At 31.0% G+C, this 25,892-nt stretch overlaps 1 protein-coding gene across 1 annotated transcript; it reads right to left on the bottom strand.

Moving 5' to 3' along the window:
- Nucleotides 1–340: 340 nt before the first annotated feature.
- LOC126846882 (tolloid-like protein 1) lies at nucleotides 341–24,297 on the bottom strand. Its single transcript, XM_050586729.1, has 19 exons — nucleotides 24,106–24,297; nucleotides 22,417–22,641; nucleotides 17,025–17,301; nucleotides 13,480–13,704; nucleotides 12,220–12,398; nucleotides 11,214–11,320; nucleotides 7,633–7,762; nucleotides 6,762–6,977; nucleotides 5,567–5,689; nucleotides 5,331–5,482; nucleotides 4,975–5,170; nucleotides 4,447–4,569; nucleotides 3,683–3,843; nucleotides 3,599–3,607; nucleotides 3,287–3,473; nucleotides 2,814–3,067; nucleotides 2,541–2,754; nucleotides 1,399–1,649; nucleotides 341–1,311 (listed from the first exon to the last, which is right to left on the bottom strand). Exons 2-19 carry the CDS (start codon nucleotides 22,568–22,570, stop codon nucleotides 1,048–1,050), a joined length of 3,222 nt encoding a protein of 1,073 aa, XP_050442686.1. The 5' UTR covers nucleotides 22,571–22,641; nucleotides 24,106–24,297; the 3' UTR covers nucleotides 341–1,047.
- Nucleotides 24,298–25,892: the final 1,595 nt, after the last annotated feature.

Raw genomic sequence — 25,892 nt, 5'->3', positions numbered from 1 at the left:
GTAATATGTACCATTTGTATTATATATAATTGATGGAACGAAAATTCATTAAAAATGGCTACCATACTTTATTGTTTCGTGTTTTATATAACTGTTATTTGTGTTTTTTTGATTATATCAGGTATAGTATATATAGTTGTTAGTACAAAATAAATTAGAAGATGTAACCTATTTACACAGTTAGTAATACACCTACATCCAGTCTATATTATATTCAACAAACAGCGGCTGACACAGGAAAGAAATACCGGTAAAAATTCAGAATTTGATAAGATCATATTTTGTAAAGTTACAAACAAAAAACGCAAAACACTCGAGAAATAAGTTTATTAGTTTATAACGACTCGATAATATATTTTTAATAATTATAGTTAATAATTAATGTAGGTTGTATTATAATTTTAAAAACAAATCACACAAAAGTTTAATACGATATTCAAACGGCGTACATCTACGACGTTATCTGGCAATCGAAATAAAGAAAGTCAGGATTTTTTTAAGTCGTTGAAACGATAATTCTACACTAAATCAAATGGCTGAACAATACTATTTTAAAAATCTAAAACCACCGATGTGCACTGACATAATAATATTGCCGTGTAAATGGATTATATTATTATTGTTGATGGAGCACACAGAGTGGGTCAGATTTAAATTTAATATTATCATAAATAATTGGCAGAGATCGCGAATCACAAATTAGTCGACAATAATAATAATAATAATTTTAATAATAGTGTAATAATAAAAGTTGAAACGTTGTACACTTAGGTATTGGTTTTATCCGTGTACGGTTCACGTTTTTTTTTTGTTGTCAATAACCGTATGGTCAATATAATAATCGATACTATATAGTAGGTAGTAGATACAATATATAATATAGGTAAAATATCATGTTGAACGTCCCTAATTTGGCACATGACTTCAATGGCGGTTAGGCTAGGAGTTAAAAGACACACCGGTCGGGCGTCAGAGGTAAAATTCAAAAAATCGCTAGCGAACTAAGTAGTTATTCTCAAACAAATTGTATTGGCAAATAATTCTCCGTCACGGACTCTTGGCTTGCATGTCTTCGTCTTCGTCGTCGTCGTCGTCACCGTCGTCTTCGCCGTTGTTGTCGTGGCCGTTTCTGGTTTTGGTTTTCTTGTACAGCAAATCGTCGTCTTCGTCTATCTGCGACGAATACTCCGAGCTGGGCGTCATGGACTCGACGGCGATGTAAGATGCCGAGAACCCTTTGCTGACGATAGTGTTGTCGGTTTTGAATCGGATCAACAGGGCGTCGTTCATCGATATCACGTCGGTGGGATTCTGAAAGTACAAACCCACGTTGTTGAATAGGTTTCTAATTGGAGTCAAGACGGAAAATATATGATTATATTATAGTGTCTAGCTTACTGTCGGTCCGCAGAACCTGCCGAAGAACGGCCCGCTCGTGTCCAGGCTACTCCAGACTTCCACGAAGTCGTACATACAATCCTTTTCCTCTTCCAATTCGAACGTCAAAAACGTCAAGTGCACGTTCATGTTGGCTTTGGCCTCGATGGTCCATTCGCACATTGAGTCACTGTCGTAGTTCAAATCGCCGTAATTCGAATGAGAGTACAAGTGTTTCACGTGGTTTGTTGCTATTAATCTGCCGCCACAAACTAAACAATGACAAAATAAAAATGTGATAATTACTTCAAAGTTCATCGACACATAAATATGATAATTATTATTTTATGTAAAAAAAATCAACCCTTCCCCTTCAAAACCGAGAAAAACACCCCAAGAATGTACATATTTTCTTACTTGAACATACAGCGCTCTATAACTTTTTAAAAGTAGTTAAATTAGTACCGAATTTGTAGCCAATATTATTTAGGTAAGTACTACCGATAAACGTTGATAGCCCAAAAAAATATCATAAACCCTTTCCCCTAGTAAAGGTATAAACTTTTTCTTTATGTCGCTTTTTTAAGGTGACGTTTTAAGGCTAAAATTATACTTAAGGTCTGGAGACCTATAGTGAGGCTATAATTTAAACAATTTTTTTAATATTAAGGATTAACCATAAAAAAAGGGGAAAATTATAACTCGGTTATAGCAAATTTCTAGATTGCTATGTGAGATTAAATCAACAGTCAATAAGTATTTGAAAAATAGTTTATTATGTTGTTAATTGCGATACATGGGAAATAACAGCAACATATTATTATGGACAAACGATCACCCTAATCGTATGCACCCTAATAGTAAAAATACCATTTTAAGTACATTATTATCATTAAAATGCTTTTATCGATATTTGTAGTTCTACCATCTACAGATTCGCGTCGAATCGTTTATTTGAAAGTGATTTTTATCACTTGCAGTTGTAATCATTCTTATAGATCTGCGATCTCACCCCGCTCCCTCCAATATACATACTCTGTCACTGCTATGCCTCCAACCAACGGTATTAGCTTTTTTTCAACATATGTACATACGAATCGATAAATACTTATAAATTTACACATATGGATGAATCTATATGGAAAATGTATAATTTTCGTCACCTGTGCTGTGCGTAGCCAAAAATCCTTTTCTCTGTACCGAAGCGTCGCTCTTGAACGCCAAGTACAGTTGGTTTGACGATGAGACAATTGGATGTGGACTCTTCGAGCCACAAAACCTTCCCAGTGTTTGAGAATCCGGTGTAGGACCATCGTAAAATACTATATGATCGTAGGCACACTCTTGATGAGGTTCCATTTCGAAGGTATCGAATATCTGAAATCCCAAAGACCGCATTAACATCAGAGAAATATATTTACACTGTTATAACTCACCACTTTAATCCGGTGCCCAGGGGTGGTAGTGAAATGCCAAACGCAGTCTTTCCGGCCGGGATAAGCGTCCGGGTAATTAGGACTACTGATTTTGCCATGAGGAGCCGATATCTCGTGTTTACATCCACCTTCTTTGCAGTCATGCTTGTTCTCGTGCAAAGTGAAACCATTGTTACACGTGCACTCATAAGAACCCGGTGTGTTTTTGCACTCATGCTGACACCCGCCATTGTTGATCGAACACTCGTCCATGTCTGCAATAGTAAGTCACAAATTTAATGTCAATACATACTTGATAAAAAATAAATAACCACAATATTATTTCTGACGTTTTTTTTTTTTACTTTTTAATATTCGATAAAAAAAAACCGAATTGAAACTATGAGTAAAACATTGAATACCTAACAAATGTCTTGAACAATGACTGGGTAAGTAAGAGCAACAATTTTACAATGGCTTAGATAAGAACTTGCCGGTAAAAAACACAGCAGCGAATCCAGTCTTGTGCACGGAACTGTCAGATTCAAATTCCACACGGAGCGCGTTGGCTTCAGAAGTTATCATGGAAGGCGCTTCTTGTCCACAGTAAACGCCGTGCTTGCGAAGTTTGTCCGATCCAATTTTGCTGTACACCTCCACTCGGTCGTATTCGCACTCGGACTAAACAAAACTCACACAAACAAACTCAATTAATCGTCAAAACAAAAAAAACCTTTACGTTATTGACAGATGCGTCCAAAGAAACAATGACACAAGTTTTTCCCGGCCAAACCCGACGCACTCACCTGATGCAACTGAAAATTAAATTTAATTCATTATTAAAAGTAATAATATTGTTAAAATTGAAAACAGAAATTTAATCAACTCACGTTGTTGCCTTCCAGATCAAAGTGGGTAAAGTTTAACGTTATTTTGAATTGCGCCGGTGCTATGATCTCCCAAATACAGCTCTTGTTTCCGGGATACAGATCAGGGAACGAAGGACTCGTTATTGTTCCGTTAGTGGCTTCGATTATTCCACCGCATGCGTCTGTGAAATAAAAAGGGTTTAAATTTAGGCCATCTTTCAATTATTATTGGTAACAGGTGTTAGTCTTTGAGCAGATTCTGTCATTATCGGTTTTTAAAATGCAACAACTATTTTTCGGTTACTTTTTTCGTAAAGTTAAGGAATAAATTAATTCTATATACTCATAAGTAAATGACCACTTATGTATGGTTATATATATATATATATATATATATATATTGGAATTACGGGTTGGCTTTCATTTCATTTAAAGTCCTTAGACTAAAGCAGCGACAACCTCTAAAGAGCTTTAGAGCGGTTTACTAACTAAAAGAAACCTAATCCAACCTAAACCTTATTATATATTATATGATATAATATATTTTTTATGCAATAGAAACTCATTTAGTGTCGACATTTTCTGATAACAAGTCTTCGAAGGCGCCTGACTAGTGCACTTTCAGATCCTACTCACACATGCTGTCTTATTGCATACACCAGGCGCCTTTTTATAATTACACTGTTGTTTATGGATTCTTCTATCAATCTTACCGTAGAACCGTTTACCTTAAACCCAATAATTATAAACTATGTATACCGAATTAGAATAACTTATATTTTTACCTTCGCAGTGTTTATTGTCGGAGTGTAACTCAAAGCCAACTTTGCACGCACAGTCGTATCCACCCATCGTGTTTATGCAAAATTGTTCACAGCCGTGGTCTACCGAAGTGCACTCGTCGTACTCTAAAATCAAATACATAAAATATTAGTTTTAGACGATGTTAAAAAAAAAAGTCTGTCTTTAAAACTAATTGATAGCAATTGACATTATCTTAATTTTATAAAAAAAAATGTTACAATTGTCATGCCAATTTCTTTTCCCTGAAACTTGATCAATGGGATGCAATTGTATGCTCTGAATATATTGATATATAATATTTAACATTTTAATTAGTTATTAGAGAATATAGCACTACGGCGATAAAATGTTCGAAACTTTTGCTTTAAGACGAAAAGTAATAATCCGAGTACTTCATCTTTGTCGGTGGGCTACAATACATTTTTATAAAGCAAAATTGCGTACGACAACAAACATGACAAAACTAAATTAGAAAACGTCATAGACATTCTAGCATATTGTCAGAATACCTTTCATGAATGTCGCAGAAAATCCTGCCTTTTGTACCGAACTGTCCGATAAGAACTTAATGTACAATTTATTTGTAGTGGAATGTACGTCCAAGGGTAGTTTGTATCCACAGTATTTATTTATCAAAGGACTATCAGCGCTGTGTCCATTTCTTATTTCAACATAATCGTAGAAACAGTTATCGTGGTTTTCTATCTGCAAAAGTAAGAACACATTGTTTAACCTTACCGACGTAGACAAAATTAATTAATTTTTAATATTTTAATTAAACTCATTCAAACCGTACCGCTACAAGATTTAAAACAACCATCGACAATTTGTAAAAATGCGTTACAACTAAATTGGCATAACTCACTTCGAATACGTTGAACTTCAATCCGACTTGATAGCCTTCCGGTGCTGTTAGCTTCCAGACGCATTCCTTGTTTGGCAAATAGTCGTCAGGGAAATTGGGCGACTCCAAATGACCCTGTTCGTCAGTCACTAAGACTTCACCGCCGCAAACGGCTAAATAATAAAAAACCGAAATCGAGAAATACAATTACAACTCTATTTTAGTACTTTTTGCTTAGTGTAAAGCGCTCTACAGACCTTCGTAATTCGCTGTAAATCCTTTGAAAGTGGCGCCTTTGTCAGATATCATGAGACTGATGAGCATCCTACTGTTAGCCGTCACTATCAAATCTTGAACACGGCCGTTTCCGCAAAACCTTCCTATAAATATCCCCAACAATAAATTTTAGCTGGAAACAAATGTAACCGTGAAATTACATGTCCTAACATCCTTACACGTGTAAAGCGTTTTATTTGAATTCTCGTTTTTTTAATGTTGAAAAATTGTAATTATGGCCTTTTTTATATTAAAACTAGCTATTGTAGTATTAGACCCGGCTTCAGCTTATTATAAGCATTTAATATTTGAAACTATGCTAATAATCGTTTAAGTTTGACAGTTAAAACGTCGTTCAAAGCACGTCAGGATCTTGCCAACGAGTGAACTATTACAAAATGTGAGCTTAGTGTTAATCTAAGTACTTGTCAAGTGTTTTGTACGTGTAGCTAGCAATTTTGCTAAATAAGGTAGTATTCGCAGAAACCAAACTTGAACTTGATCGGTTGAACATTTTAGTAACATCTTTGCTTAAAACTTTGAAAGTCGAGCCTCTATAATATTTTATTACACAAAGTATCATTTTTAGAGACGGTTAGCGAATTATGGTCAATTATGTAAAAAAAAGTATCAGAATCGGTTCTGCCGTTCTATTTTCTTTTTGAATTTGTATTTAACTATTATTATATTAAAAAATAGTAATTAAGAAGTCACAATTTAATTGTGAAACGTGTACAAAGTAAATAAACTATATGTAATTATTTATACATATATATATATATATATATATAAAATTGTTTAATAGTAAATATAAAATGTTTGGTGGAATTGTGTCTAAAGAATATACTCATGAATTAATATAACCATTAACAGTTTTTCTGTTTATATATTTTATTGACTGAACCGTATTTATCCATCCAAACCATTTTTTTCGAAATCAACAGAGCTTTTCAATAAGAAGTTCTGAGAAACAATATTCTACTCAAAAACACTTAAAAATACACACGAAATATATTTTATAATTAAGTTTGACGGTGCTGTGCTAAAGAAATAGCTTAAAGTTCAAATTAAAATAAAACGCCATTAAAGTTTTATATAGTGTTGTTTTTGTAGAGACCGTAAAATATATATTTTGTTACGTTTATTTTTTCAAATAAAAAATGCGTTTACTCTTACCCAGCAATGGTGACTTATGCCAATAGCCGTCCCGGATTTCTAAGTAATCCGTGCTACATTGGTCGGATTTGAGTATGTCCAGCTCAGTGATGTTTAACACTATTCGCTCACCGTGTGTAGCTGTAATCCGCCATTCACAACGATCACCGTATTCTTGTCCGGGCTCAGGCGAATAACCGAAAATACCACTGTTCTCTTGCAACGTTTTACCGCATTCTATTTAAATAAAAACAAAAAAGTCAATAGTTACCACAACATTTATTTTTAAAAAAAACATTACCAAAAGTATATTCAGAGTTGGGGAAAACCCGATTTTTTTAAAAAGCTTGGGATTAAAAAACTTTTGTGGATATACATTCACTCATTAAAAGGCAAATTTTTAATTAAATACTGAAGATTTCTGGATTTTAAAAAACCTAGCTTAGTTTTTTATGACAATTTATGTACAATAGGTTGTTAATTTTTTACCGAAAAACAAATTTCGAATAAAGATAAATAGATACCTATACCTTTTCACAATATGAATTTGTTTTGTTTTTTTTTTAGACTACTGTTTTTAGGAAATCAAAATGCAATAACAAAAGTATTTGGTAATTTATGAATTTGATTATACCGCATTTTTTTTAGTAAATTTACTGTCTATGCGAGTTATTTAAAATACTTAATTTAATTTTTAAAGATGGTGCTTGGGAAAAACTGTCTGAAAATTTTAAATGTTCAGTGTTCAAAATTTAAAACATATCCTAACTCTACTAATAAAAACGTTGTAAGACTTGTATGGTTTTTCGGAATCTCAATATTTACATACTCAGTTTCGCAAATTGTTTTACTTAGACAGTTTTTATCGAGCACCATCGAGTTGTTTACTCACTGAAACATTTGTACAGCAGCTTTGTCTGGGCGATATCCCCTTCGCTGAGACGAACTCGCTGTCCTATTTCCGGTCTTTTCTTTGCATTCCTTATTGCGTCAATTGGATGTATAGTTTCCAAGTATGAGCCCTTTGACATAATCGATTAAAAAATCAATATCTAATTTTGTTCATTTAGTAATTCATTTATTTTTGTGACATATTTGAAGTATTTCTAACCGTAAAACTGTATTATTCAAACTGTACTGATCTTAATAAGCTACATTCAATATTCGTTTTGGCAGACCAATCACTACATAATTTCTATTCAGGTTAACCTTTAAAATGTTGAACAATCTCCATTTGTTTTGACTTTTAAACTTTATGTAATTTTTAAGTGATTTTGATAGTTAAATAAATTAAATTTAATGACATCCAACGACGAAGAATAAAAGAAACTATTGAAAAATTGTGTCGTACATACATTTTTATTTGTATTATTTTAACACACTCGGCTATGACTGTAAACATTAATAATTTTTATAAACACCGTCACGTGGGTGGTAATATATATTGAAAATGATTTACTTATAGATTAAGTAAAAGTGTGCTGTATAAGCATACATCACGTTATGAGCCTGTCAAGTTAATTTGAAAACATATTAAAAAAAATCTATCGAGCAAAATAATTCTAAACAAATTGTGAACATAGAACTTATCAGATCGGCATCAATATCAACTGTTTAACTACTAATAAGTCAATATACAACATTGAACCAATCGTTTAAAATGTAAATTAAATAATTGCATTTTAAATAAGGTAAGTGCGGTTCAAGAGTTATGAGTGGAAAAAAACGCTTTAATTAAAAAACAATATTTACCTTTCAGCTTCACACAAAAGCAAAAATAATTGTGTTACCTCTTACAGAGTCAGTGATTAACATTATTTTTATGGATTTTAGGAAATTCCTTTATTTTTTTGCTGAATTACGTTTTATATTTCAAAAAAATAAAGATAAAGCTACAAAATATGTATATGAAGTATAAGTTTGTTTATAACCTCTAAAATAATAAAAGAAACATCGAATTACTTTATATAGTAGATTATTTACAGTTCATTACCATAGTTTACAACAGCTTACATAACATATCAAGCTACAAAAGGTTTCCAATAGTGCAGCTTAAATAATGACGGGTCATACAATTGTGTAAGAAAATGCATTAAAAAAAAAACCAAAAAATTGCAACACATTTGGGACAGGTAAGATATTTTGTTTAGTTATATTAAACCGTTAATTATTTAACTGTTTTAGTAAAAGTTAATGGTTTTCTGTGTATTTTAAGTTAAGTCTTTAAATTGAATAATCGTATTTACAAGTTGTGAGTTTATTAATATAAGCCTATTATATTTACGGTGTAAAATATTTTAAGTCGCCTCAACTTATATGATGCCATAAAGTTCTAACGATATAAATAACTGACGATGCGCGTAAAAATGATTCTTAGTGAATACTTAATATGTATCAGTCAGATAAGTCGATGTGTTCATATGATTCTAACCCGAATGCAAAATAAGTGAAGTCAATTTGAATTTTTTAAATTAAATTATACCCTTATAGTTGTATTTTCTAGAGTGAACAGAACATTTTAGGTAATATTTGTATGCTACACTGTATAGCAATTATTTACTTTTTTTTTTTTTGTAGAAATGTAATTTATTTTTCAATAATATAATTCATATTTAAATAAAGAATAATTATGTTTGGCAAGTTATCGGGTATAAGAGGAAAAACAGGAAACAGTGCAATTTAAATTTTCAAACAATGCGAAATGGAAACGTCAAACGCTGTTAAACGAGCGTTAAACCGTTAGCATTTTCTATTTCCGGTTTTCCATTTATTTGTATATGTTTATTCATATATGCTTCCTATTATAACCCTAAATTTAATTTGGTGTCATGGCAATCTAACCATTCTCAATCCCAGTTCATGCACGTGATGTGCATTAACACACGTATAAGCTATAAAATAAAATGCTTGGCCTATATTGTACAGAAAGCATTTAAACGGTATTAAAACTTTGTGGATTATCGCAAATTTCGTTCGGTGAAAAAAATGTACTAAAAAAAAATGAATGGTTTAATCAAAATACTGTTTTATTCCATTTAACTTTCGCGCATTACACTGTAACTTTGTATTTTGCGAGTATCGGTACTTTTATAATTAGCGCAACTCTAAAAAATTACCGGACTAGACCTAGATTTAAATTGTTAAGAATTTGGAAACGTTTACAAGAAACGATTTTAAAAAAAACATATTTAATAAAAGTATCTCACAATAATATAACATGTACAAAAACGTTACTGCGTCAATTTTGATATTTATAATAAATTAAAATAATAATATAATACTTGAAAACGGTACCACGATTTACACAAGAAGCATTGTAAGAAGCAAATTGAATTAATGAGAAATATTGTGCGCGTTTCAACTAAAACAGACTTCCTTATCAAAATCAAATTAAATCAACCGTCGCAGTGTTATGAAATACCTAGTTTTTCATCAATATAATATAAGATTGTGTTAACATTATCAATTAGGTTAAACGGGAATTCAAATCATGTAAATGTAGTAAAACTAAACGCCAACAAAGTAGAATAAAGCAAAATACTCAACACATCATTATAACATAATACAATTGAAATGTAATCAAAAGTTACTTAAAACGCCAGTTATTTTCATAAAACATACTTAATGTTTCATACTTAATTTGTATCAACGAACGTGAAATTTAATAACTAACGTAAAACTCTCTCAGCTGGATTAAAATAAACTTAGTTTTCATTAAACGGCCGAGGCTTTATGTACTAATCTGCACGTGGCGAAAAAAAGAACTTTTGAAAAATATAATATCAACAGCGCACGGTGCGGTAGCCTCAAAATACCGTTCATCATAACAAAGCGAAATTTTCAAGTAGTTGAGAAAGATTTCCAAGAAACAAAAGTTAACAAAAGCTAGCGTTAAAACGAAAACCCTAAGTATAATTGCGTGTCGATCGTAAATGGGGATTTTCAGTTTTTTATTCTTGTCAAGTATGACAAGTTGACACTACATTAAACCCCATTAAGTGTTCGATTATGCTTTACTCGGTAATTGTTTCTTTCCTTAGTACAAACAAAAAGGCTCATATTTTTTCAAAAGACGGTTACAACAACACTAGAAAATGATTAACAGTATTTTTCCATTAACAGAGCTACATGTATTAATGGTATTCGATTTAATTTTATTGAATTAAGAGCTACTAAAATATATTTTCTTCGTATCTACCGAGACATAATAATTAATACATTTTATTAATTACTATAACTAAAAAAAAAACAGTTTTATTTATTCTTGCGTATATTTAATTGGTCTGTTTTAAACTTGACAACTTTTGATTACTCGTATGATATTTCCATCCGATCATCACAATTATTATTGTTTGTAATAGTATTGTAGTTGATAATTAATTATGCTATCAAATTAACCAATAGACTTTAAATTTACACTTTATACTGATTACTAAAGTAAACATAAAGAAAGGTTACATTATAATAACTTACCTTCGAAAACGTGTTTTTGGCATAATGCATGATAGAATCATAATCGTAAGCAAGTCCTAATGAATTGACTTCCTCCTCCGTGAGTTTGTTGAAGTTATACTCTTGGCCTGTTGTAATATTAAATTGTATTAAGCTATGTATACGGACGTCGTTTGGGGGACTGTAAGAATTTACATAGAATTTAACTAAGCCCTTAAAATACATTTCTTAATATTTTAACTTTTTCGTTTTATTTTTGCCACTCCAATCTCTATTCTACCTTTTAGTTTATTTGTTGAAAATTTAAAGCAAACGAGAGTATTTTGAGAATAGTATACATTTGATTATTTTGATAAATCACTGCGAGGTTGTTCGGTTAATTTGGCTAGCGATATTGATGATTAATGATGAAGCTCACAAACCAACCCTGCATAGTAACATTTATGGTGATACATTATGAACCTCGGTAATCAAAAATCCCATTTCAAGTTATAGAACGTGTATTTAGGGTTTGTTAGTGTTTAAGGAACAAAAATGATTGTACTTGTCATGTATTAGGTAATTAAAATCAATCGAAACAATTAATGAAAATCCGAAGTGGGGTTAATATTTATAAGAAAAATAACGGATTAAATACTTTGATAAAATAATATTTTGAACTATCTATTTGTTTTTAGTTTGAAACTTCCTCTTCAGGAGAGGCAGCGATTGGCCTGAATGTTTAGTTAAGCTTAGAGAATTTGTTAAGCATTTAAGGATTTTATTTTTAGTTTAAAATGTCGTATTATTGTATTACATGGTAATATACAATTTATCATTGTTAACAAAACTTTAACTCTGAAATAATTAAGAACACAGGCTTTCATGCAAGATCACGTAAAGAGCTATTGCTTTAGAATTGGTTTTTTTTTATATTTCACTATAATTAGATAGCATAATATACTGTTTTTTCTGTCGAAAAAAAACATATTTATAATGCGCACATAGCTTGCTATGTTAATAATAATATTATGCATGTACAACGTACCCACTATGATGTGGTCTCTCACGATTTGCACGTGGTTGTCACGATCGGGTCTGGTATGTTCATGCCAGAATCCGACCACATGTCCAAGTTCGTGCACCACGATGCCAAACTTGTCACAGTTTTTCCCTATGGATATTGCCTGCGGTCCATTTCCACGTTTCCCGACAAAAGAACAACACCTAAAACCACGCGACGTCAACATATGTAAATACAATATTCAACTTAAACTAATAGCGGAAATATTTTGTTTTGGAAATGGGTTGCCAAAGTCCAAACGTAAATAAATATTATTATTATACGTTTAAAAATTAAATTAAAGTACGATAGTGGATATGTAAGAATTATCTTTAGGCTCTCTCAAACAGAAATTCAATTATTTAAACATGACTAAATTCATGTAACGGCATTCAGAATTTGAAACGTTCTTTAGTCTGGGTCTAATTTTCTTAAAAATGGCATTGTTGTTCGAGTTTTGAGTTACAGAGCTATAGGGAATACCTAATTGTTGATAAATTAACTGTTTCTAAAGTACTATCAGTCATTGATAATAAAAAAATCAGTCTCGTTGATCGATACCATTTGTAGAATGATAAAATATTTGTTCGTTTGAAATAATTATTACTTTTTGAGTGATTTGCCAGGTAAAAAAATAATGTTTCTGACAGTTTGTAACATCGGGTTCAATGTCATTCTTATTGAAATTGAACTTCTTATTATAGTATATTTGTAAAGTCGAAAAATTAAATCTAACGATGTACGATAAAATTGTACATAATGTTTTTTATACAAACACTTGACATGTGATGAATTGTGTGTCAGCATTGTCACCTGTTATAATACGTAAAAATTAAAAACTAGCGGTTTTTGGTTTTCTATACAAACAAAAACATTTACGGGAAACAAAAATAATTTATAAACTTAAACTTTAATTCTCGATATTTAAGCAATCTAAACTACCTATTTATACCTAGAAATACCCTGAACAATTGTAGTTAGACAAAGTTAAATAATAAAATAATTTAAAAATTTTAACATCGGTTACAATGATAATTACTGAAAGTTTATTAATTTTGATGGTCAAGGGTATTATTTTAAATGTTTTATCATTATATTACTAAACAAACCTTCTATAGTGTTGGTATTAGTTATATATTGTATATATTATACATTAGTAATACTGTAGTCTGTATTAATGTATGGCATTTGCGTTACACCCTATTGCTTGTATTATGAATGTTATGTTAGTAAACGTCTCCTCACCCGCATGGCCTTTCGGTGAAAACAATGTAATTAGGATGTTCTTCTGGGTTTCGTTCGACAAACTTGATACACGTGAAGTTTTCCCAGTGTCTCATGGCTTGTTTAAACAGTGCTTTGTGAGGGCCACCGAAACTGCTGTCGATCTCGTACGGTATAACGCCAAAGTCCCATACTCTCTCTTTTCTTGCAGTAGCCGCCCTGCGTCTTCTCGAATGCACTAGATTGCTGTAAAAATATACATCCATTTCTATTTAATAACAAATAATTGCGCTATGCCATATTATACGTATTGCACTTTTTCTTGCTTGACATAGTAAACGTTTAATAATATAATAACAATAATAATTACCGAATACACAAACAATACAATATAGAATGTGACATCAATAAGACATGTTTACATATTATTATTATGTACCGTGGCGAATTTAATGATTCAATTATTGGTAAACACAATGTGTGATACTTACTTATTTTATAACGTTTGTTTGTTATGAGTACTGTGTTGTTGACATTTATACATTTTTCTTATTCCTACATCGTTTCCGCTAATAACAGCCTCGTTATTCACACTATATCATTTGATTTGCATACAAAACAAGTTTATGAACGTACTAATCTAATAACTGTACATTGTACATCGAAACAAAACTTATTTTATTTATTATTTTTTGCTCAAAAACATCATTATAATTAAATTAAAATTTTAGTAGCATTTTGTTGTCATAGCATTTACAACCGGAGGATAATACTTGTGTATTATGCAAAAAAAAAAAATCAAATAATATGTTATTCAAATAATGATGAATTGTGACATTAAATCTTAAACATCAACGTTTCCCGTTAATCACGCAACATATTGATGTAGTCTATAAACAGAATTAGGCATTATTCGAATAGCGTTGTATCTAAATTACATAATGAAAACTTGCTCAACTCTGTTGTTAGATCAAACAAGCATTTTTTTTTTGATAATATACACATATTATTCGACAAATTTTTTTTTGGATGAAAACATGCTCAACTCTGTAAGGAGATTTTTTTTTATAGGCTAGATATATTGTCTCGATATTTGAGTAAATAATAATCTAACGTCTATTAATTGCACTTATCGCACAACGTTATAAAACAAATACAAATGAACATCCCGCTAGCAGTAGCAAACATTGGCTGCCGATTTTCACTCCAACCCCATTTGCCGTTACGATTTCCGTCTTGTCTATATATGTATTCTATGAACTATATCCGAGGGTAATATTGTACCTGGTAATATTATAAATGACCTAATTTCCTCTCTGTGCTGCGGAGCGACGCGCCAGCCAACAACGGGCAATATTATAGCAACCTACTACTTGTAATATTCATGATTAAGCACGGAAATTACAACAATTTAATAAAGTTCGATTGACTACACTTTTGATAGGTGTATAGGTTTGAAGTCTATTTAATCTTGAGTAGAGGCTTTTTTTTTTATAAGTTTAGTTTGCTCAGCGGCAACTTCATCTTGAATTTAAAGCATGACCTCTGTTTTGAACACAAATTTAAGAACATTTTATCAACAATAGCTCTACAGTGTGTCTCGTGGGCAGTTGATTTTGTGACGGGCTAATATTGTACTATTGGTATATTATATTAGATTCCAAAATGACATCCCATCGTCAGACTTGGCTATAAATCGAGACAGTTTAAGTCTGGTAACCTAACATGCGTTTGATTAACCGGTTATATTGTTATACAAACAATGCATAATGTCGCTTACGCCGCTCACCGATACACAAATTAAATTTGATTTCCGAAACAATTTATTCGTTTTACAGCCTCGATATTGTGTGACACACGTCGTATAGTACTCGTATAATAAGGAACTGCATAACGCCATCTTATGTATTACAAAAATTGGTTTTATAATAATATATCGTATTGTCACTTGCACTGTATTTAGCCAGACGACGGTGACATTTAAGTTATTTGTTGGCCAATAGTTTTTATGTCTACCCGACAACTTAAAATAGAGCCGCAATATGTATTAAGACATAACGGTCGTTTTTATTTTATGCGGCTCCAAATGTGATAATATGTTTTCTAGAATATTGTCCAACCGGTTGTGACTACAAACATAATATTTTGAAGATTGAGCGATGTCGCATACATGTTAGTATTGTGAATTTCCTTTCAGCGAGTGACGGTTAAATTTAATTTAAGTACCGAATGAAAATAAAAGTTATGTCACAAATGCAATAAAATTATTCGTGATATATGTATTATTATTATTATTGCACCAATGTAGTTTACAAGATTTTATATTCTAAATAATAAACATTATTCGTGGTTTTGATACTTATAAAAATATTGTCTCGACTGTCAAACTACTCGAGTACCAACGAAAATGTATTTTGAATTATTTGATTTTTTTAATTTAATTTGAATTTTTACAATCGAACAAATCACTACCGTTTCAACGAGATATAATATTTGTAAAAACGATTTTTTTTAATTAAAATATATATATGTTTTTGACATGCAAGTTATGAAGTGTAGATAAAATTGAACACTTGTACGATGGCTTTTAATTAGAACTTTAAGCGGGGTTTACTTAAAAATGGTTTAATATATCGTTGGTAGAAGTTATACATAAGCAGATCATGTATTATGCTCCAAACTCTTAGTGATTTTTTCATGGGAAATAATTTCAAACTAATGACTTCCTGTGTTTTATGATATCAAAGTTAAATTTATAATTAACGGAGCTCTGATTTACTTGTCTTAAGATGCAAATGAATATTAAAAGAAAAAAAAATAGTTCAGATTTTTTAAAGCTAAAAAGTATTATAGCTGTAGGTAGCTAGTTAGTGTAGTAAAAAAATACTAGGAAGGAAATATCGTATTAATTGATGACGTTGTTTGTATGGCTAATGAATAATGACTACTTTGTTAAAAAAAAAACTACTGAAATTCGTTAATTGAAATATTTACACATTTCTAAGCATTCAATTCAGCTAATAAAGCATATCGTTAATTTTAATCAGTTTTTGGATTAATCTAAATTTTCTCATCCATTAATTAGTTGTTTTTTATATTGCGAGTATTACAGATTTGCAATTAAAATATTAATTTCATTAAAAAAAACATTCATTACTTATAGTCAATTGTTCAGTCATCACAATTCACCTTAGTTTTTTAATTTGTTCATAAATATGTTATAAGTATTAGAATCATAAATTAGTTATCGATTTACGTTGAAATTTTATACTTAGATTATATAATTATACATATATATAGAGACATATGATTTTTAGAAACAAACTCAATTAAATACGATATATATAACCTTACAATCTAAGAATATACTTATTAAGATTACGCTAAGTAATAATTTGTAATTTCATATTTTTGCGATTGTAAAGTAACGAAGAAGAAGAAATAATAACGTTTTTTATTTTTACAATATTAAGCGATTGTATCATACAAAACAGTTAATATCGTATAATGTGTTATTTGTTTTCGACCGGATGTTAAAACTTTTTATACATCAGTAATAATTTTACCTGTTAAATGAAGAATCTGTACTCGTATTATGTTTATCAGTATTCTTCTTTATGAAATTATTTTTTCTTGTCTTATTGTTATGCCTGTGTCTGATCTTAATTTGTGGTACGTCGGCAACTTTTTTTGTCCCTTGTATGATGCCCTCTTCTTCGATTTGGAGTCCTTCATTAATTTCTTTCTTATATTTTTCCACTTTTTCCGCATACGCTTGTCGGTTCTTTTCTTTTTTATCGCCATAATCAACTCCAGGCACGGCTATATCACCCATAAAACTTCCTGAAATTATAATAAGTATACTTCAGCATGTATAGTAAATTACAATAATATTAAAGAAAAAAATATAGTTAACTATAATAATATAAGTAGGAGTTATTTAATACATATAGTCATTTTTTCTAGATGAAATAGAATTACCATCTTGTCCAGACTCATTGACATTAAAATTAATACATTATCCTACACCCACATCCCGCATGTTAAACACATAATTTGCTGTAATATATTTTGTAACATATAAATAATTTATAACAAGATTACATGTACTAAACAAATTCAAATGTTCAATTCACGTTAAAAAAAATATTCCGTACTAAAATGTATAGCAAAAAGATAAGTCTTTAAATTACAACAAGTGATTACATCATGTATTTGTGAATTTTCTTTCCATAAATGTTAAACATTATTTCATTGAAGTAATGTAAGTAATATATAGATTATAGAACTATATTTACAATACTGGATTGCGCATTTATTTTATGCCTAGTAATCTTAATTATTGTTTTTAAAATCCTTTTGTTTTTTATAAATATATACATTGGCAATTGAAATTTGTAAATATTATAATTTGTGATGATGAAACACGAAGATCCGGCAAGTTCACTGGCGGTACCAAAACCAAATTTTAATAGGATTATATTTTACTTATTTTTTTTTGCTTGGCTCGGTTTTGTAGGTACTAATCCAAAGGTTTTTATCTCGATGACCAACACCGTAATGATTAGCTACTTCCCAAGAAACCAAATGATGCTGACAGACACACGCCAAAAGCATATTTCATATCTATTTAGAATCATATAATTTTATTTTACTACATCATATACATGACTATATCTATATTTATTCTACCTATCTATGCATTTATAGACATTTCAGTCCGTGCTCACTTTTTTATTTATAGGATTATGAAAACGAGCCTTTATTATTGTATAAGCCTCCCATGCAACCGTATCTTTGTGTATTATACATCTATTTATATACTAACTCGCCAGACGTTTTGAGATATTGCACTGAGCGCATATAAATGCACGTGGCGGTAGTAGATTTGCGTAACAATATCTACTAGTATTAAGGTCATACAAACTAAAAGACCATGTAACCATGAACCATCTTATCTGAAGAAAAAGCGTTTTGATATGAAATATCAGTCGTATACCACCATTAAGGCGGAAGTGGTTGAACACTGTACAGTGCCGGTACTCCAAATTAAAATTGTATTTTAAAAGAGTTGCAAGATGAAGATCGCAACTCACATTATTACTTGAAAAAAAAATTCATAGTTTGAGTGAAACTAACTTACACAAATTACAGCGATTCGATTTTACAGTAATTTTTAATAAATATTCAGTAGAATTTGTTAACGAAATCGTTTCTAACTATATTTGCTGTAAGATTTTGTACAGCAATATTTTGAAAAAAATGATAATTTTCATTTTACTCTCTACTCATGCGGAAATTAGAGCTTAGAAGTATCATTTATAGCATTTTGATTATCGTCGTTTTAACTAAGTTGGTGTTAATAATACTTAACAAAAGTTCAAAATATAAATAAAATATTTGATTTATACTACTTCTGATAAGTATATTGTACGGTGAGAAAATATATTTATGGATAATTTTGATTTGTTTCAAATTTCCACTGTGGTCATTTCAGAGTTTTACACTTGTAAGAATTAAACGATATAACTACTTTTTTGTTTTGCATTAAATGCTGTTGTTTTAAAGGTTAACACTTTGAGCTTATTAATGTTATTGTATATTATATTATAATAGTAAACCTATATTTTTAAAATAAATGAATTAGTTCTAGAAGCACACAACCTATTTTAAACAGTACTAAGTAGTAGGCTATAATATTATTACCGTTGCTGTGAAAACCTATAGGTAATATCTTAGGTTCCCAAAATAATATGTAAGAAAGTAGTAAAGTGAGTAAGAAGTTTACTTGACAGGAGTTTTTTTTTACGTTTTGACTAATTAAATTATATAATCCGAAGTGGTAGTGTGTATTACATGTAGAGTGTCGCGTAGACATGCTGTGTATATTATAATAAATGGACATGATGAGTAATTAGTTCTCCATAAGCTCGAGCTTGTGATGGGATTAAAAGTTAAGGCTAACATCACGTCAGAGAAACACAAAGCAACGTTACTTAATCTCGCACTACGATCCATTTAATTCTGCGAGCGAGCGGTTTGTACTTGAGTAGCTGTGGTTTCGGTTACGTGTCTTATTTAAATAGACAACTTATACGGGTTGAATATTGCCCATTGTTTTCAAGATGCTTTTACCCAAAATAAGGCACAATTTTCCCGAGCGAATTACATATTAAAATACAGATTAAGTGCATATGATCGAATTCAAATAATTAAACCTAAACTCCTATAGGTGGAAACTAACTATGGTAAGAGTGAAGGACTTTGGCCGTCTCTTTTTATTTTTTACTAATAGTCTAATTAGTATTTACAATCATTAGTACTTGAAGCTAAGAAAACAAATTAAATGTGGTTACATTTGTGAAAGAACAAATTCGCGTAAGACTTTGTTTTTACTATTGTTAAATTATTATTATTGACAAAAAAATAATTAAGAGTACAATAATAGAGCAAGTAGATAATAATTTGATTTTGACTAGCCTAGCCCAGATTAGTCCCTCCCATTTTTAATTTCCAGATTAGTTCTTGTTTAACAAAATCATGCGAGCGTTTTAACATGACGTATGCCGAATAGCTCCTTGAGGCGATGATAAAATGATTAAACTTTTGTACAGTAAACAAACGGTACTTACTGAATCACTGCGTTTTAATAATAATTGTATAGACTTGACAAAGTTCTCAAATTATAATATTGTGTACAACATGCAGTCAATGCGAGATATAAAGCAAACACTTTCAGTGATATTATTTACCCAAAACCGACCGTTCAGTATGTGTCTTTTGACTCGACTGCGTTACGGAATTCATATGAAATTCACCCTTATCAAAATGAGTCAAAGTTTATAGTTTGTTTTACAAAAGTACGTTCGTTTTCAAAGATAATGACAAAGTACACGTATAAGTGAAAGTAACAAGGTTCGTACTATATACGATAAGACATATTATTAATATGAAAATATGTTAAACATAGTATATAAATATATTTTGTATTAAAAAAATTCGCGAGTTTTTCTGTTCAACGTCAATCTTGTCTTTATGCCTCATTTTTACAACATTGAAAAGATATATAATTATTGTTGATTTGATTAAATCATAAATTAAATGTAAATGCAAACGTTATCATTTGATTTTGTTACTGAATAGACTTGTCCTTAACGTTGGATAACGAAATAGGTTTTAATGATTGTTTAAACTATTTTACTTCTATTTAAAAATACTACTTAAGTCGACGAGACAACACGTCAATAGTAAAGTCAGAATAAACTGATGTTGAAATAATAAATAAAAGCTTTTTATAATAACTTATTTACTGTTTAAATTTAATTAATTATAGTTTTGGTCGTTATCAATATAAAAGGTAAATTATTTCAAATGATATAATATATCAGGGGTTTAATAGAGATTTATTATCTAACAACGGAAAATATTTTATGAAGACTTCGACAAACGCCAATGTTTATCAGAATGATTAAATTATCAGAATAATTGAATTGGAGTGTTCAATTTTATTTTTATGCTTCTTGCAGTCTTGTAAAAAATTGCATTTAGGCATTTTTGTTACATAAACAAGCTAAATAAACTATTATGAGTTTTAACCTATGTGATAGTACACTGTACAAGTAAAGATTATTTAAATTAATATTGGTTAAATGATAAAAAGCCACGATTAACGAACAACGTCATGCGCTAAAATTAATATTAAACAAACATTAAATTTAAATGGCCCTTTTATATTTATATGAAAGTACTTCACTTATTGTTAAATTTTATGACAAGATCCGTATAGTTTAACAATTACAATAATAAATTAACAAATTCTAAACGCAGTGTATTCTGTATACAGTAGTGAATCACATAATTATAAGTATATAGTAAATATTATTAATAATTTTTCTAAATATGACTAAATGAGACCTGGAAGATTTTATTCATAAATTGTCTGGTCAAACGTATTTTATTTATTGACAGAATTGTTTATATACAATAAATTACCAAACACATTATTATTACGTTCATAATACATTTATAATGATATCTACTAATTTTTAATGATTGTTTTAGAGTGATTGTTGATATTTTTTTAACAAAATATCAGTTCATAGCCAAGAGTCAATTGCCATAGCCAATTCTGTAATAATTTTGTATTTATTGTACAATATATGAAATGATTACATGCAATATTTAGTTTAAAAAATGGCACGATTAAAATACCAATTATGTTTGTTACCCGTTATTAGAATTAAATTAAATATGTCTCCGTTTAAAAAATTAACTTATATTTTATGTTTGAAATCTGTTGGTTCAAATGGTTTGAAAATGGTTATATATTCAAATTTTAGACTCCAGCGACCAGCGACTCTTAATAAGGTTGTTATCTGTGATAAGATAATCCTAGTATAAAATGAATCGCGCTACAAAAAGGGGATAAGTTGATTTCTATGGAACTTTGTTTTTATACAGCAATGATTTAGAAATACATTGTTTATAGCAGAAAAAATATAATTAAAATCTTAAAAAAGTTTTTTGTTTCTGCAGATTACAATATTTATTGCAAAAACGAGACAGGCAAAATGCTTTAAATTACAAAATATAAAAAAAACGACAATTTGTTTTTTTTTCAATAGATTTAAATTTTCAGTGAATTAATAACCTATTTTTCTCTTAAACAGTCGGATGAAAATTCTCATCAATGTTTTATCGAAAGAAAATTCTAATGAAAATATATATTTTTTTATTTGAGGCAGCGTTTTTTTCGTAGATTCGAAGAACTATTAAAAGAAGGCAGGGAACCAAAGCGAAATAAAAACATTTTACTTCCCTTTTGGCGTTTAACAGAAATGTGCTGAATTGCACCTCAATGACGACCAGTGCAGCTGTTACGGCTAAATCACAATATACCAACAAGTACCCTTGGGGTATACAGTTTATACCTCCCCCTCTCTCTCACGCGGTACTTACCAGCTTTGCAAGGGTCCAAATCGATGTCTTTCGATATCTTCTTCGGGAAAATCGAGTTAAGCAACTCGTCCATGGCAAACTTAGAACTACTGACGGCCGGCCATAAACCCACTAGAACGTGGATCAGCAAGACCATCCTCGCCGTCCTCTTCATATCGACGGCCGTGTCCTTAAGTCTTTGACTTCCGCGTTGTACTAACACCTCATGTTTTTCCGCATGTTAGCCTGAAGACAGAACAATGTTTAAAAAGAGTCCAATTCAACTAATAGTAAATATTTTTATAGTTATTTCTAAAACGGCGTAGCTATAGTTCTATAAGAGACTTATCGATGCACCCTTCACCTTGAAGTGTTATATTATAAAGATTTATTTAGGTTTGATCTTGAAAAATTGCTCAATTTAACATATTGTTCTCTCCGCGAAAATTCTCTGGTGTTTGGAGAGAATAGGAAATTCCGATTATTCTTTTGTAATTTGATTGGTACCATTCATAGATAATAAAGCGTAGTTTAAGTTACGACTAATTGCGATTGCCGAAATATAAAGCATATATCTTTCTTAAAAAAACGTAACGCCCAACTCCAAATTTCCAACAACAGACACCACTAATGATTGGTCACCTAACGTTCATCAAGCATTGAATCCTTTTAATCAAGTTGTAATGAACAATAAGTTAAGACAACTTAATGAAACGTTCAATTTATTGTTTATGAAGAATTTTTTTTAATGTGATAATTTGTGTGACAAACATTACAATTTTTTTTTTTTTTACTCTTAACTCTTAAATCATAATTTACCAAAACTTGTCATAGACTCTTTTAGAGTTTCGATGCACATTTAGTCCATAGTAAATGTTAAATGTTAAGGACTCGAGTTTTAGTGTTGCTACTGTTTTATACATTTTACCGGATATTGTTTATTGGTCCATTACAAAACTTATTCGGTGCCGCGCCGGTACAAAATCGAGAAATAAAATTGCAATTGGAAATGAAGCTCTTAAGATGTTTACCGTCATATTTGCATCTAACGTCATCCTGGCGGATGGACGTCGTTTAACGCGCGCGTGTGTGCGTGTTATCACTACACCTAGTAGTATTATTTTACTTTACTGTGATAAGAAGAACAAATAAGCTTAATTTGTGGCCTCGATCCGACGTTAAACGCGATGATCACAAAGTCCACGTACCCATGCGTTTTGGCCGGATTGACTGTGTGCACAACTGATACAATTATTATAATTCCGTGTACAACAATAACGAAACGAAAAAGGCTTATACAAATAGTATGTATAAATCAAAACGCGTCTCGATCAATGACACCGACAATCTGTACCGACGCACGTCTTGGGCGTAAGTCTTTTGGTGAACTTATGGCAATAATTATCCGAAATTTCACACGTTTGTTCAATAATTAAATAGCTTTTTTGACTAAATTCAAATTAAAAAAAAATAATAATTTGTAATTCCTACGCTCGAACATAATAACGGGAAGTGAATTAAATTATGATTTTTTAACGAAATTATTTTAATCAATTTAACTCCGATGTGATAGCAAGAAGTAATATATTATTATGTGCTATAAAATATGTATTTATTTTTATTTTTCAAAATAAAACATATCCGCGCAAAAAGCTATAACTACAAATATTCGTATTGTTTCAAACGTTAAGAAAACAATCGTCCACTTACTTGTTGTCGAATTCCGATTGCTTGCGGGAAAAACTCAGCTTTTGGCGTGGACCAGATTAATTTTAATCCGATCTTCACTGTTAAATAGCGATCACGAAACTATGCACGTCTCGCGCCTACTCGACCAACGACAAACTACGGCCGACCCGAGTACTTCCACGGTTACTACTAAAGAGCCCGCCGACGGCGTGCGATGCGCCTGTTCACCTATACAGTTTACACCACACACACACACACACACACACACACTCTCTTAAATCATTTTCCATCCACCCTATTCGCTATTGCCGCCATATCAATCTTCCAGCTCCCATATAATACATACACACGATTACAGCAGCAGCCGCCTGTTAACGCACATTTATATATTATTATATTATAAATAGGCCATATTGTATATATATATATATATATATATATATATATATATATATATTAGGTATATCTATTTATATGGATAATGATAATATTACATTTTTTTTTTTTGGCAAACCTTTCGCAACAACGATAAATACACCGCGCAAAACGACTGTATACATTAAAAAAAAAAAAAAATGATTACAACCAAAATGACATAAATGTACGTACGATAATAAAATAATAATTATTACGAATAGCCGCTGTTGCATTACCGCGGAAATGTGAATTTTTTCTTCCTAGAAAAAAAATTTACAAAGACGCACGGTAAAAAAATGAAATAAAATTATTACATGACGCAAATGTGATGTGGGAGACGCGATTTGTGAGTTCCGAGATTGAGGTTAAGTATTGAGATTTATCGGAGAAAACTTTTTAAAAGAAAATCCCAATTAAAATGTTTTTACAGCGTGGTTTCTGTTGTACCGTCGTGATCACTGTAATCTGTCGGTCGTCAAGAAAGTCACTTTACGACCACGTGCTAAGCCGATTTGGTGGACGGAGGGTAACAATAATAATAATTATTGCGGTGTTGTTATTGACAAGACGTCTCGTGGTTTCGACAAAGACGGTAAATTGAGACTTAACAATTAATCGTTCGGTCGGACGAAACAAGTGAATTGGTGCAAAACGATTGGTAAGCGTGACGTCATTGACTAACAACGTTTAGAGTAATGACTTTTCTCGCACCCTTTTCGCGCACACTTAGTCATCGGAAGCAACCCTTAGCCGTCACGTTCAACGGACAACTCGACAACAGCGGCCGATGAACACAATTATTTTACTGTACAAGCGGGTTTTTCGATATTCTCGTTTTGGTGATCGTACCTGTGTTTGGGTTTTAAACTAATGTTTTTGAGCAAAAAAAAAAGCGTCTCAAATCGATGAATACCATAAGCTCCGGCTTGGTCCAAAAAACCGTTTGGTCGTTAACGTAAATTTGTAAAACGGGTTTATATACATCCGAAAACCGAATACGCATGGGTAGTTCAAAATTTTGAGACGGCCTGATTTCGATTGTATGTGAGATTTGGATATGAGTGTGTGTATTATATAGGGTCCTTCTCGATTCGTACCGTCGAGAGTGGGAGATAATATGAATACTCTACGGCGAGCAAAACACTTGATATATTATCATCGTGTACCCATAGCCGTGCCGGTAGTCGGTTACAATACTATTGTACCTTAAATGTTGTGTACGTTTTGCTCGTGTGTATCAGTGGACCGGTTTTCGGTGCTCATGCGCACTGCAATACAGGTGTACACACAGTGTACAGGTACAGGTACGGCCATAAGAGACGTTTCGACTGGCGATCGGAAATTCGATTTTCCTCGAGTGGAAAACATATTCAGCGAAATTATATTTTGGA

Source organism: Adelges cooleyi, unplaced genomic scaffold (genome assembly GCF_023614345.1).
Source record: "Adelges cooleyi isolate 19-005CV unplaced genomic scaffold, UGA_ACOO_1.1 ACOO_flye_CR_arks_rails_tigmint_CR_PRNA_9, whole genome shotgun sequence".
NCBI lineage: Eukaryota > Metazoa > Arthropoda > Insecta > Hemiptera > Adelgidae > Adelges > Adelges cooleyi.
Note: the sequence above shows the minus strand (reverse complement) of the source record. Positions and strands in the feature narration are given on the sequence as shown.

Coding starts and splice junctions, on each gene's coding strand:
- LOC126846882 (XM_050586729.1), bottom strand. CDS start 22,570: ATGAAGAGGACGGCGAGGATGGTCTTGCTGATCCACGTTCTAGTGGGT. Junction 13,705..17,024: donor ACAGATTCTTCATTTAACAG/GTAAAATTATTA, acceptor ATATTTTTACAG/CAATCTAGTGCATTCGAGAA. Junction 11,321..12,219: donor GAGAGACCACATCATAGTGG/GTACGTTGTACA, acceptor ATATTACAACAG/GCCAAGAGTATAACTTCAAC.